The sequence below is a fragment of the Plutella xylostella genome, chromosome 22 (genome assembly GCF_932276165.1).
Source record: "Plutella xylostella chromosome 22, ilPluXylo3.1, whole genome shotgun sequence".
Lineage (NCBI taxonomy): Eukaryota > Metazoa > Arthropoda > Insecta > Lepidoptera > Plutellidae > Plutella > Plutella xylostella.
Window position 1 is genome coordinate 1,281,035 of NC_064002.1, and position 12,583 is coordinate 1,293,617.

The following is a 12,583-nucleotide window of genomic DNA, read 5'->3' on the forward strand; positions in this document are numbered from 1 at the left end:
CCCCTCACTAAAAGTAACACAACAAACAGTAAGTTTTTGAAAGCAAACCCCAAGAAAACGTGAATTATGGAATTTTCCCTAGAAATGCTTAGAACCTTGATATGTATCACCTACTAACGAGATCCTTCTAACTACCGACCTAGACTGGGCCTAAGCCACTTACGGAGATGCAATCCTGTGTATTTTGCATCGATTTTCCAAAATACTAGTAGGTAACTAATACAAACATTTTAATAAAACTCCTTTCTACTTCATAATTTTTTTAATTATGCTCACTCATCTTCCGTTAGAGACGTAGGTAGGTACTCGTGTCAGTCGGTGCTGTCGTTGGTATGATGAATATTTCTGGCACCCTGAAAAAAAGTATCTAGGTAATAAAAGCTGGTTTAATTCTCAGTAAAGATTCAGTAGCTGTACATCGTAAGCCTTTCTCCACTACTCAGATCCAACGTCGGAAACCGGAATAAAAATATCGGATCCAACTATATACCGTACTTATATATTTTATTTTATTTTATTCGGAAAACTAGAGACTTATAACAATGTATGTAGCTATATCTTAAAGTAACAGGAAGTCAATTAAAGTTTCCACTAATAGTAACATTGTAGACACTTGAAAACAACGTCGTAGGCATTATTCAATAATTAGTTAATTAGTTATGTTCATCCTAACCAGACATTAATAAGTTGCTATACTATATCCCATTCAACGACTTCGCTGAAATAACGTTCAGTCAAAACGTTGGACGTTACAGTCAACCACTTGACGATTTGTTCTTTAGTCATACAATTGAGTAGCGCCATCCAATGAACGCGCTAGTGATTCAACCAAAAAGGAGATTCAACCAGATGCCTGCGACATATACTGGGTTATTGGTAAGTAGACCTGATCCTTTCAGGAGGTGATAGAGGAAGGCATTTCCAGTCGATTGAACCCTATAATGTGTTATCCGAAACTTAACCATTTCTAAGATATTTAATATTTAAGTTTTTTTTATTTTTTTTGCTATAATTTCGGTTAAGTTTCGGATAATGCATTATAGGGTTCAATCGACTGGAAATGCCTTCCTCTATCACCTCTTGAAAGGATCAGGTCTACACTTGCCAATAACCCTGTATACTGCTAATGACTGTTTAGGACGTTTACAGGCTATGTAACACGGAGCTCTGATGTATCATCATTATCATATCAAGTTTCTATGGTATTTTTTTGTAAATTTTCAAAACTTGTAGAACAGAAGCTGATTTGAATGACCACCTGAGTCCTTTCGGCTTGGTAGGTATACCCTTTTTGGAACAGCCTGTATAACTATAACACCACGGTACCTCTTCCCCTGTCCCTTGCGACAGTACGCCCGCACTCTGCCCTTCAGCCTCCGCTCCGGCTTGGCCTTCACCACCACCGTGAAGTGGTCGTGGCCCACGCCGCCCTTCAGGAGGATCGGGATCGCCTCTGTACTCTCCGCTGTGAGGTATGCCACCTGAAATGCAGTTTTATGTGTACGTTTGAGGTGTGTGTTGTCCTCAGGCGTTTATTTTATGTCTGTTGTGGTCTTTGGTAGGACTGTATTGAATCCGACAGCAAACGGGTATTAGTTGAACTTACACACATCATTTGACTTGAGATGTTAACAATAAGGTTACGTTTACCATTACTACCATCATCGTCAGCTCTCCATCGCCCACTACTGGGCATAGGTCTCCTCAATTTTTCACTCCTTTGGTCTAACAAGAACTCAGTGACCGTCTCTATGCCACAATTCTCTGAAGAGTCTTTTTCCAACTTCGTATTCCCGCTTTAGTTCGGCGTCGTGGCATCAAACCCAAATTATCTTTATTAAGGTACTAACTCACCTCACACCCCACCTCAGCCCTCAGTGTAACGGAATGGCCGGTCCTTGTCCGCCCAAAATTAAACTTCTTATCAAACACTTTGACGTCTCCTTTCCACTTGGTCCCCTGTACGATGGCCTTGTAGGGAGTGTCGACCGCCGCCAGCGCCGCGCCTCGGGGGTCGTCGGTGGGCAGCGGCGCGGGGTGCGCGTACGTGTCCGATGGGTACTTGAAGTCCGGTCTGGATGCCAATGGGTGGTTTTAATGAGTGGTAGAAGTTGCATTGTGTGGATGACCTGGCCTTTTTTATTTCTTCACAATGGACTACGCTATGATATTGGTACCTAACATAGTCGTAACCCAATGAGACATTGAGATGTAAATTTATGATGGACGAGTAAGCTACTGTGTGTATCTGAAGGTAGGACATGCTTGACGCTTTACTTGGTGAAGTTGAAGATCGTAAATAGTGGTCAAAGTGTGAAACATAGATAAAAGTATGTTGGTTACTGAAGGAGCATCAATCTAACCATTGATTTAGTTTAGGTATATTGTACAAACACTTCTGCATATTTCACACATTTCAACTTCTACTAATTTTACTTACATTATCTTATTTCCTAATCCTCTACGCAAATTCTCAAAATAGAAAGTGTCACAAAAAATACCACCAATTGCAAATGCTACCACTAAACAGTCTAAACACCTCAGTTTATGAAATCTCATTTTATATTTTAAAGACAAACTTGATACACATTTTTAAATTAAAATTAGGTAATATTGTGACTTTTTTTAAAATTTTACTCTGCGGTTTAAATTGCGGTTTTCTATGCATCATTAAAAATGCCGTTACACCTACGCTTTCGCATAATAATGTGATCGATAAGAGTAGTAAATATTATTCAATTATAGATAACTTACACATACCTACCTAAGTCTGATCACATTCTAAATTTCTAATTCATCAGTAAATCATGTAAAAATAAAACATGTTATGTATATTTTTTTACAGCTCATATAACCTTACAACAAAATTGACTTATGCTAAATAAGGCGATGGTAAATTCTTTTAAGTGCACTATTGGAATCAGTTTAGTCGTGGAATTAGTTCGTAGTTTTAATAATGCAGTGGGATCTTAGATTATATTCTTTAATACTAACAACAAAGCTATCTTTACGTTGTACTTTTGAGTATTTATCGTATTAATTAAATTAATTAAATACTAGAAAAAGCTGTGACAAACAGCTTTGCCAACAGTAAGAACTATACTTACTGAATCTATGACTAGAAGTTACTATATCAATAAAACCTAAACTAGAAATACAATTGAAGCTTATAATATTAGTATAGATCAGTGTTTTTCAACCTTTTTCATGACGCGACCCCCCTGGTATAAAAAAATATTTCGCGACCCCCTTGACCCCTTTTGGTTTTTTATCATGTATGTATGTGTATGTTACAGTATTACCAAAAGTTTTCAAGAGTCAATTGAAAATAAAAAGACAAAATACCTACCTAGCTTTACAAAAAAATTAATACTTGTGGTCGTCGTCTTTGAACCAGGAGGAAGGCCTGCCACGCTACGTTTGCCTATTCGTGGTCTCTACTCGAGAACTCGTTTACCCCAATGGTTATCGGTTTTTCAGCAGATATGACCAGAACACTACCACTTTAGCTTGCATATTTTGACAGCTATGTCAGTAATCTTAATCCTCTGACTGACGGAAAACCTAATTTCTGATACGATTTATCAGAGAAACCCCAAGCATAGCTCTCTCTATAGCACGCTGAGCGACTTTAAATCGGTGGACTAGTCCTGCCGTCAGTCAGTACCCACGTCTCTGCACCATACGTCATCACTGGCAGGACGCACTGGTTGAAATATTTAGTATTCAGGCTCTGAGGGATGGCCAAGGAGAATATATGCTGACGAAGTTTTCCGAATGCAGCCCAACCCAGTTGGATGCGCCTTGCAGCCTCCTTGACGAAGTTGCTTCTGCCTGGCCGAATAGTCTGCCCGAGGTAGACATATTCTTGCACAACTTCGATTGTTGCCTCACCAACGATCACGGGCTCCGGTTCGATGTGAGCATTGTACATGACTTTCGTCTTGTCCAAATTTATACCCCGAAGCCTACACGTTGGGAAGCAGCATTTAGGCCACTTTCATCATCCTGCAGAGATTCTGCCATAATAACGATGTCGTCCGCGAAGCAGAGAGGTGTGACATATACTTGCCATTTATACATATGCCATGTCCATTGTCCAGCGGCATCATAAAGACTCCTCAACTCCTCGATATAGCGCCAGTCGATTTGAAATCTCTGCAACGCTTCCAAAATTGCCCATGTCTCGCAGGAGTTGAATGCGTTTTCATAATCTGCTCGGCTGATTATGCTCTTCGTTCTTCTGTGTAATCTGCATTACTGTGCACGGATGTGGTCTATTGTACCAATACAAGCTCAGCCTTTACATTTAAGAAAATTTTAAGTAAGAGTATTTCTTAATAAATTAATACTAATTGTCTTTATTGCTTTTTTTACTATAGTTCCCAGTTTTTATTTGGCGGTCCCGGTTTTGGCGACCCCCCTACAGAAGCTTCGCGACCCCCCAGGGGGTCGCGACCCACAGGTTGAAAAACACTGGTATAGATCATTGGTACTCAACCTTTTTTATATAAGGGCCACAAACACGTTTAAGTCATGGTGTCGCGGGCCACAAGCATTTTTTTTTACTATTATAAAGCGATGTAAACTATCGAATTATAATATAAAAAACACATGCATATACTAATCTGTGTAAAAAGTATCGGGATTAGATCAATAAAACAAAAATATATTTTAATTTATCCAAATTTATTTTATCACCTTCAAGGTAGGATCTGTTTCCAGAGTTGTTTTTAGTACTCGCGGTGAATTTTCCTTTTTGTCTTCTATCGATGGAAAACAGTGTCTCGAAGTGCTAATTACTTACTATTCTGACCGGCTACCTACTTACTATACTGACGTACTTTTATTTAAACTCTTATCATATTATGTTATGCATTTATATTGTACCTATTGTATTATTTATCGTTTATTAATAAACTTAGTATTATGCGTCTTATTATTTATAAATATATATATTTTACTTAATGTACCTACTTACTTATATCTACTTATACACCTACCTACCTTACTCAAATATACACACATTCCACACATACACACATACACACATACACACAACACAACACAACCCATCCTAATTATATACCTCGCGTTCGTGACTGAGGTCACAACACAAAGGGCCAGCTGAAAACCAGCGCTGTGGCCTCTCTGGCCACAGCACACGCTGAGCTGGTGCCTTTTTGACGCTCTGGACAGCAACTTTGTTTGTTTATATTGTATTATTTTCTGTTTTTTTCATATATATTTTTTGTAGTATTCTTTTGTTCTTTTTGTTTCTGTTTTTATTGTTCAGTGCGTCAAATAAATGTTTCTTTCTTTCTTTCTAATTGAAAACAGCGTTTAAAAAAATGTTGTATGATTAGTTAATTCGTTGGCGTATGTGTATAGTTTCTGAAGGCGCAAACTTTGAAGGTGATAAAATAAATTTGGATTAATAACAAACATTTTTTTATGGATATAATCCCGATACTTTTTACACATAATGTATATTCTCTACTATCTCTCGTGGCACGCGGGCCACTGATAAAGGCCCGGCGGGCCACATGCGGCCCGCGGGCCGCAGTTTGAGTATAGCTGGTATAGATAGATCACTGTTAAATAAACCCTTGCATTATACAGCTTCATAACCATTTGATATCTTTATAAAATAATACATTTTAGGCATTGGACCATGAATAGAAGTCAGGAATAACATTTTCTTTGTATCAGAAAACACTATAAAAATAACATTGATTAATTTAAGATTTATAATCTTATTCAAATCATGATTATAATTATGATTATGAGCTTTGATTTAAAGAACGGTATATAACCCTATTCTGCACCATAGTTGGCTATCGTTGACATGACATCCGCAATAACTGTCTTCAATTTATCACTCAAATCGTTTCGTGTGTCCAGAAACTTCTTTAGCGACTCATTCACTTTAGCTTCTTTATAATCCGAAGCTATATCGCCTTTCTTCGAAGTTATATCTAGAAACGCTAGCAAATTTTCTGCAACTTCCACTAGCATTTTGGCACAGTTAGTACCCATAAGTACGGACGCGTGCTTACCGATTTCCGACTTTACTAGCTGGGAGATAAAGCTCGTTTCGTAGTCGTATTATAATTTATTATGTAATCGATGAATCAACGGTGACTTATCTTTTGAGGGTTTTGACTTTAGCTAAGCTTCAGGCTTAATAGAACATATCCCCATGGAAGTAAATCTTTTTTTTTACTTCCATGCATATCCCTATAAGTTCATGTACCTAATCCCGTTAGAAGGTGATAAGTACGGTCAGCTGCATAAGTAGCTATACACTTTTGTTCCTTGTCAAACTAGCTACATAACAATTTGTCAATGTTTTAATAGGCAGTTTGTGAGTTTGACAAGGTACAAAAGTGAACAGCTACTTATGCAGCTGACTGTACAAATCATCGATGTAAGCAACTTTTAAAAATGAACTCCCCTGACTAAAAGTAACACAACAAACAGCAAGTTTTTGAAAGCCAACCCCAAAAAAACGTGAATTATGGAATTTTCCCTAGAAATGCTTAGAACGTCAATATGTATCACCTACTAACAGGATCCTACCAACTACCGACCTAGACCGTGGTGTATCAGTAGGTAGATAAAACTGAAATTTAACTCTATCGAAAATAACCCACACAGAAATCACTGGGCCTAAGCCACTTTACACGGAGATGCAATCCTGTGTATTTTGCATTAATTTTCCAAAATACTAGTAGGTAACTAATACAAACATTTTAATAAAACTCCTTTCTACTTCATATTTTTTTTAATTATGCTCACTCAGCTTCCGTTAGAGACGTATGTAACTACTGATGTCAGTCGGTACTGCCACTCGTATCTGAATAATCTGAAGCAGTCGTGGTACGACGCGTCGTTGGTATGATGTATATTTCTGGCACCCTGAAAAAAGTATCTAGGTGCAATAAAAGCTGGTTTAATTCTCAGTAAAGATTCAGTAGCTGTACATCGTAAGCTTTTCTCCACTACTCAGATCCAACGTCGGAAACCGGAATAAAAATATCGGATCCAACTATATACCGTATATATGTCGCAGGCATTGAGTAGCGCCATCCAATGAACGCGCTAGTGATTCAACCAAAAAGGAGATTCGACCAGATGCCTGCGACATAGGTATATACTGCTAATAACTGCTTAGGACGTTTACAGGCTATGTAACACGGAGCTCTCATGTATCATCATTATCATATCAAGTTTCTTGTTCCTTTTTGGAACAGCCTTTATAACTATAACGCCACGGTACCTCTTCCCCTGTCCCTTGCGACAGTACGCCCGCACTCTGCCCTTCAGCCTCCGCTCCGGCTTGGCCTTCACCACCACCGTGAAGTGGTCGTGGCCCACGCCGCCCTTCAGGAGGATCGGGATCGCCTCTGTACTCTCCGCTGTGAGGTATGCCACCTGAAATGCAGTTTTATGTGTACGTTTGAGGTGTGTGTTGTCCTCAGGCGTTTATTTTATGTCTGTTGTGGTCTTTGGTAGGAATGTATTGAATTCGACAGCAAACGGCTATTAGTTGAACTTACACACATCATTTGACTTGAGCTGTTAACAATAAGGTTACGTTTACCATTACTACCATCATCGTCAGCTCTCCATCGCCCACTTCTGGGCATAGGTCTCCTCAATTTTTCACTCCTTTGGTCTAACAAGAACTCAGTAACCGTCTCTATGCCACCATTCTCTGAAGAGTCTTTTTCCAACTTCCTATTCCCGCTTTAGTTCGGCGTCCTGGCATCAAACCCAAATTATCTTTATTAAGGTACTAACTCACCTTACACTCCACCTCAGCCCTCAGTGTAACGGAATGGCCGGTCCTTGTCCGCCCAAAATTAAACTTCTCATCATACACTTTGACGTCTCCTTTCCACTTGGTCCCCTGTACGATGGCCTTGTAGGGAGTGTCGACCGCCGCCAGCGCCGCGCCTCGGGGGTCGTCGGTGGGCAGCGGCGCGGGGTGCGCGTACGTGTCCGATGGGTACTTGAAGTCCGGTCTGGATGCCAATGGGTGGTTTTAATGAGTGGTAGATGTTGCATTGTGTGGATGAACTGGGCTTTTTTATTTCTACACAATGGACTACGCTATGTTATTGGTACAGTCAGCTGCATAAGTAGCTATACACTTTTGTACCTTGTCAATCTAACAAACCGCCTTTTCCCGCCCATTCTTTGAAGCGGATTAGGATTAGGATTACTATTAAAAAGAACGTACCCCTGACTAGTAAACGTAAATCAAGTCACCCACATTGGTTCTCGTGCGGTCTAATTAGACTTCTCAAGGAAAAGTACAAAGTACGAATAAAGGTATAAACAAGTACAAAAACCCTATGGACAAATTAGTTTTAGATATGTTGAGTAAAAGGTGTAAAAATTTTACTAATGAGTTATTCAAAATACATTGAAAGGGTCGAGTCTAGTTTATGTAAGGATCCCAAATACTTTTGGGCATACTTAAAGCAAAAGCGCCAGAACAGAAGTCATTTACCGTCCTCGATGCACTTGCATTCTGAAATCGGATGCGGCAGTCAGGAGATCTGTGATCTCTTTGCGAAACATTTTTCATCAACATATGGGCCTGGAACTGGATCAGATGGCCGGGTAGCTGATGATGTACTGGCCGAAATGGAATCACGGTCAAGTTGTTCCTGGTCTCTTAGTAGATTAGATATAAGCGAGCCAATGGTTTATCATAGACTAAAAAGACTTGATGTGCATAAGGGTGCGGGTGCTGATGATCTTCCCCCTATCTTCATTAAACTATGTGCCGAACCTCTGTCAAAGCCACTAACTAACCTTGATTTTTAACAAATCACTACAATCTGGTATTTTTCCAACATACTGGAAAATAGGAAAGATCATTCCGATACCTAAAGAAGGTATCAGCAAGGATATCACAAAATTCAGACCGATCACACTGCTTTCAGTCTTTGCTAAGCTGTTCGAGGTTCTTGTGTACCCAGAGTTTAACAATATTGTTCACCACCAGCTATCTGAAAAACAGCATGGCTTTCTGCGCGGACGTTCCACTAATACAAATCTAGTTTCCTTTGTTGACCGCCTGGCTGAGTCTGTGGATGCGCGACCTCAGGTAGACGTAGTCTACACGTACTTCAGCAAGGCGTTTGACAAAGTCGACCATAGTAGGTATACTCGTGGGAAAAATGGCTCTATTTGGCATATCAGGATCTGTTCTTAAATGGGCTTCGTCATATTTACACGGTCGATACTCTCGCGTAGTGGTGAATGGAGATCAATCCGCAACATTCGAGTGCACATCAGGAGTTCCTCAGGGATCCCATCTTGGGCCACTATTTTTCGTGCTTTTCATTAATAACATTGTCGATTGTTTTGCTAATTCCGAACCTTTTATGTTCGCGGACGATCTTAAGATTATCAAAACAGTTTCAAATACCCAGGAGGTCCAGCAATTGCAAGACGATGTTGATAGACTGAACGAATGGTGTGTTCATAATAGAATGAAATTGAATGCAGACAAGTGCTATCAGATATCTTTCACTCGCAATAAAAATATAATTCCAGCGCAGTATAGAGTCGGTGATACTGATTTAAAGATAGTGGATTTGATACGGGATCTAGGAGTTTATATTGACAGCAAACTAACTTTTGTTAGACACGTAGACTTTATTATTTCTAAAGCCTCTAAAATGTTAGGATTCATGCTCAGAAACTCAAAGCCCTTTAGACATGCACATAGCAAAATTGCTCTTTTTAACGCCCTGGTAAGAAGCAACCTTGAATATTGCTCTCAAGTTTGGAACCCTTTCTATCAGGTCCACAAAGATCGCATCGAAAGAGTGCAGAAAAAAAATCTTTATCACCTTGCGTTTGGCGACGGACGGGCTCGTTATTTGAGTTCATATGAGGCCCGATTAAAACATTACGGGATCATGTCACTCACGAACAGGAGAAAACTATTAGATCTTACGTTCTTGCATGGTCTCCTTAGGAACAGAATCAACTGCCCTCAGCTATTAAGTAGAGTTGAAATAACTGTCCCCAATAGGTTGCCCAGATCCAACGTGTACAAGTTATTTAGGCAGCGCCCTTGCAAGTCGAACCTGGGCAGTAACTCACCTCTGTTTAGAATGAAACAAATCTATAATGCATTACCTAAAAGAGAATTTGACATATTTCACGATGCGTTAAGGTCCTTCAAAGTTAACTTTAAAAAGCACATTAACACCACTTAATTTCCATTTCTAAGTTGCTTAAATTGTTTATTAATACATAAATTGTTAATTTCATTGTTTATGCTTAAAGTTTACTGATGTTATTATAATTAGTTAGTAGTTATCACTTAACTTAGTAAAATGTTTCTTCATTATAAAGATAGCTGTAAGTACCTATAATTAAGTGAACACTTTATTAAGTATTTTATTTATGTAGCCTTGTTGTATGTAACAAGTGTATCATTTGTTGGTCTTCAAATAAATAAATAAGCATTGACGGTTCGTCAATTTGACAAGGTACAGAAGTGTATAGCAACTTATGCAGCTGACCATACCTAACATAGTCGTCACCCAATGAGACATCGAGATGTAAATTTATGATGGACGAGTAAGCTACTGTGTGTATCTGAAGGTAGGACTTGTTTGACGCTTTACTTGGTGAAGTTGAAGATAGTAAATAGTGGTCTAAGTGTGAAACATAGATAGAAGTAGGTATGTTGGCTACTGAAGGAGCATCAATCTAACCATTGATTTAGTTTAGGTACATATTGTAAAAACACTTCTGCATATTTCACACATTTCAACTTCTACTAATTTTACTTACATTATCTTATTTCCTAATCCTCTACGCAAATTCTCAAAATAGAAAGTGTCACAAAAAATACCACCAATTGCAAATGCTACCACTAAACAGTCTAAACACCTCAGTTTATGAAATCTCATTTTATATTTTAAAGACAACCTTGATACACATTTTTAAATTAAAATTAGGTAAGATTGTGATTTTGTTCAAATTTTTACTGTGCGGTTTAAATTGCGGTTTTCTATGCATCATTAAAAATGCCGTTACACCTACGCTTTCGCATAAAATGGGCAGTGTGATCGATAAGAGTAATAAATATTATTCAATTATAGATAACTTACACATACCTAAGTCTGATCACATTCTAAATTTCTAATTCTAACTGAATAACGGGCGAGAATTTATAGCTGAACATAAAAGAGTAGAGAATAATTGAGGGCGTGGCAATCTAAGAAAGTGGCCACACTATTATAGTATAGAAAACGGACAAAAGTATCACGATACTTTAGCAGAAAAAATCAAAACGAGAAATGTTTCAAATATTTACTAATTATAAAATGCCACTTTTTGGGGAGGTTTATGTTAAGAGAAGAAATTAGTAGAGAAGAGGGGGGCAGTCTTGAATGAATTTCATTAAATCAAATCAACTGTAACTTTTATTTCATTGTGTATTTCATAATGTTTTTTTTTGCACTGAAACACGTGTTGGTTATCCCATTATGTAATTACTATAGGAGAAAAGTGATAGTATCACACATCGATATTTTATTAAAGTTTTTTCTTGCTCAGGAAAAAGTTCAAATGTGCCCCGGCAATTCTTCTAAAACTGTGTTTACCGATTTTCCTGCAACAAATTATTCAATTGGTCAGAAAAGCAGTGACTTGCAAATTATTTGGGGAATTTATACCGACTCTTACACTGAGTTGCAGAAAGGATCTTTAAGTTAATGTCGGCATTAAATGTATTGTTGCCTTGCTTTGACAGTATACGGACAGAAAGAGACAGACATAGATTTAATGTCGACATTAGCTTAAAGTCCCTTTCTGCAACTCGGCATTACATATTCTTACATATATTTTTACAATAGGTACTCTAACACGGAGAGACCGACACACATAGACACCTACAGCTGTAAAACTTATCGATACCCTTTTTGAGTCGGGGGTTAGTAAAAAAGTATCTAGACCTGATGTTTTAACAACATTAGCATCCAGACCCTGATGTCATGTAACGTTTGACACTAGTATTTTCTAACCTCTATAAGAATAACAAATACACATTGAAAGGCATTCTATTACATCAAAATAGTACTTTTTTTACTAGAAATATAAGCAATGTATGTTAATGGTTAGAAATTAAGTACCTACTCACCAGTATAAAACGCTGCTCTTTAATAAACATCGTATATATTGACTAATACCTACTTCTCCAGCCTCATTCTCCGCCAAACATCGTAGGTAAACGCTGTAAATCATGTGTCTAGCTTCGCTGCGAATGGTTTTATTCATTTTCACCTCATGAACAAACTCAACAATCCACAAAACTCCAAAATTAAGCAAATTCGATTTGTTTATACAGGAACAGGGCAGATTTGACATTCAAACCATAGAAACAGACCACAAATCACAAGTTTTATTTTATTGCCAGGTTTAAATCTGTTTAGTTCCAAAAACATTAATCTCTACTCTTTTGTGTTCAGCTATACACTGTTGATTTCTATTGTTTTAAAATAATCTGTGTTTACATTTTCATAAGTTAAAAAAACAGCAAAGA

At 38.1% G+C, this 12,583-nt stretch overlaps 1 protein-coding gene and 1 long non-coding RNA gene across 2 annotated transcripts; both read right to left on the bottom strand.

Moving 5' to 3' along the window:
• Positions 1–218: 218 nt before the first annotated feature.
• Positions 219–6,018, bottom strand: LOC105382101. The gene is made up of 4 exons (XM_048629069.1): positions 5,829–6,018; positions 1,855–2,096; positions 1,327–1,481; positions 219–353 (listed from the first exon to the last, which is right to left on the bottom strand). The coding sequence occupies exons 1-4, from the start codon at positions 6,016–6,018 to the stop codon at positions 287–289; spliced, it is 654 nt and encodes a 217-aa protein (XP_048485026.1). The 3' UTR covers positions 219–286.
• A 144-nt stretch (positions 6,019–6,162) lies between these two features.
• On the bottom strand, positions 6,163–8,393 carry LOC125490274. Its single transcript, XR_007267587.1, has 3 exons — positions 7,811–8,393; positions 7,283–7,437; positions 6,163–6,921 (listed from the first exon to the last, which is right to left on the bottom strand). It is a non-coding gene; the product is annotated as an uncharacterized LOC125490274 (long non-coding RNA).
• Positions 8,394–12,583: the final 4,190 nt, after the last annotated feature.

Coding starts and splice junctions, on each gene's coding strand:
- LOC105382101 (XM_048629069.1), bottom strand. CDS start 6,018: ATGCTAGTGGAAGTTGCAGAAAATTTGCTAGCGTTTCTAGATATAACT. Junction 1,482..1,854: donor GGGCTGAGGTGGGGTGTGAG/GTGAGTTAGTAC, acceptor ACTGCATTTCAG/GTGGCATACCTCACAGCGGA. Junction 354..1,326: donor CGCAAGGGACAGGGGAAGAG/GTACCGTGGTGT, acceptor ACTTTTTTTCAG/GGTGCCAGAAATATTCATCA.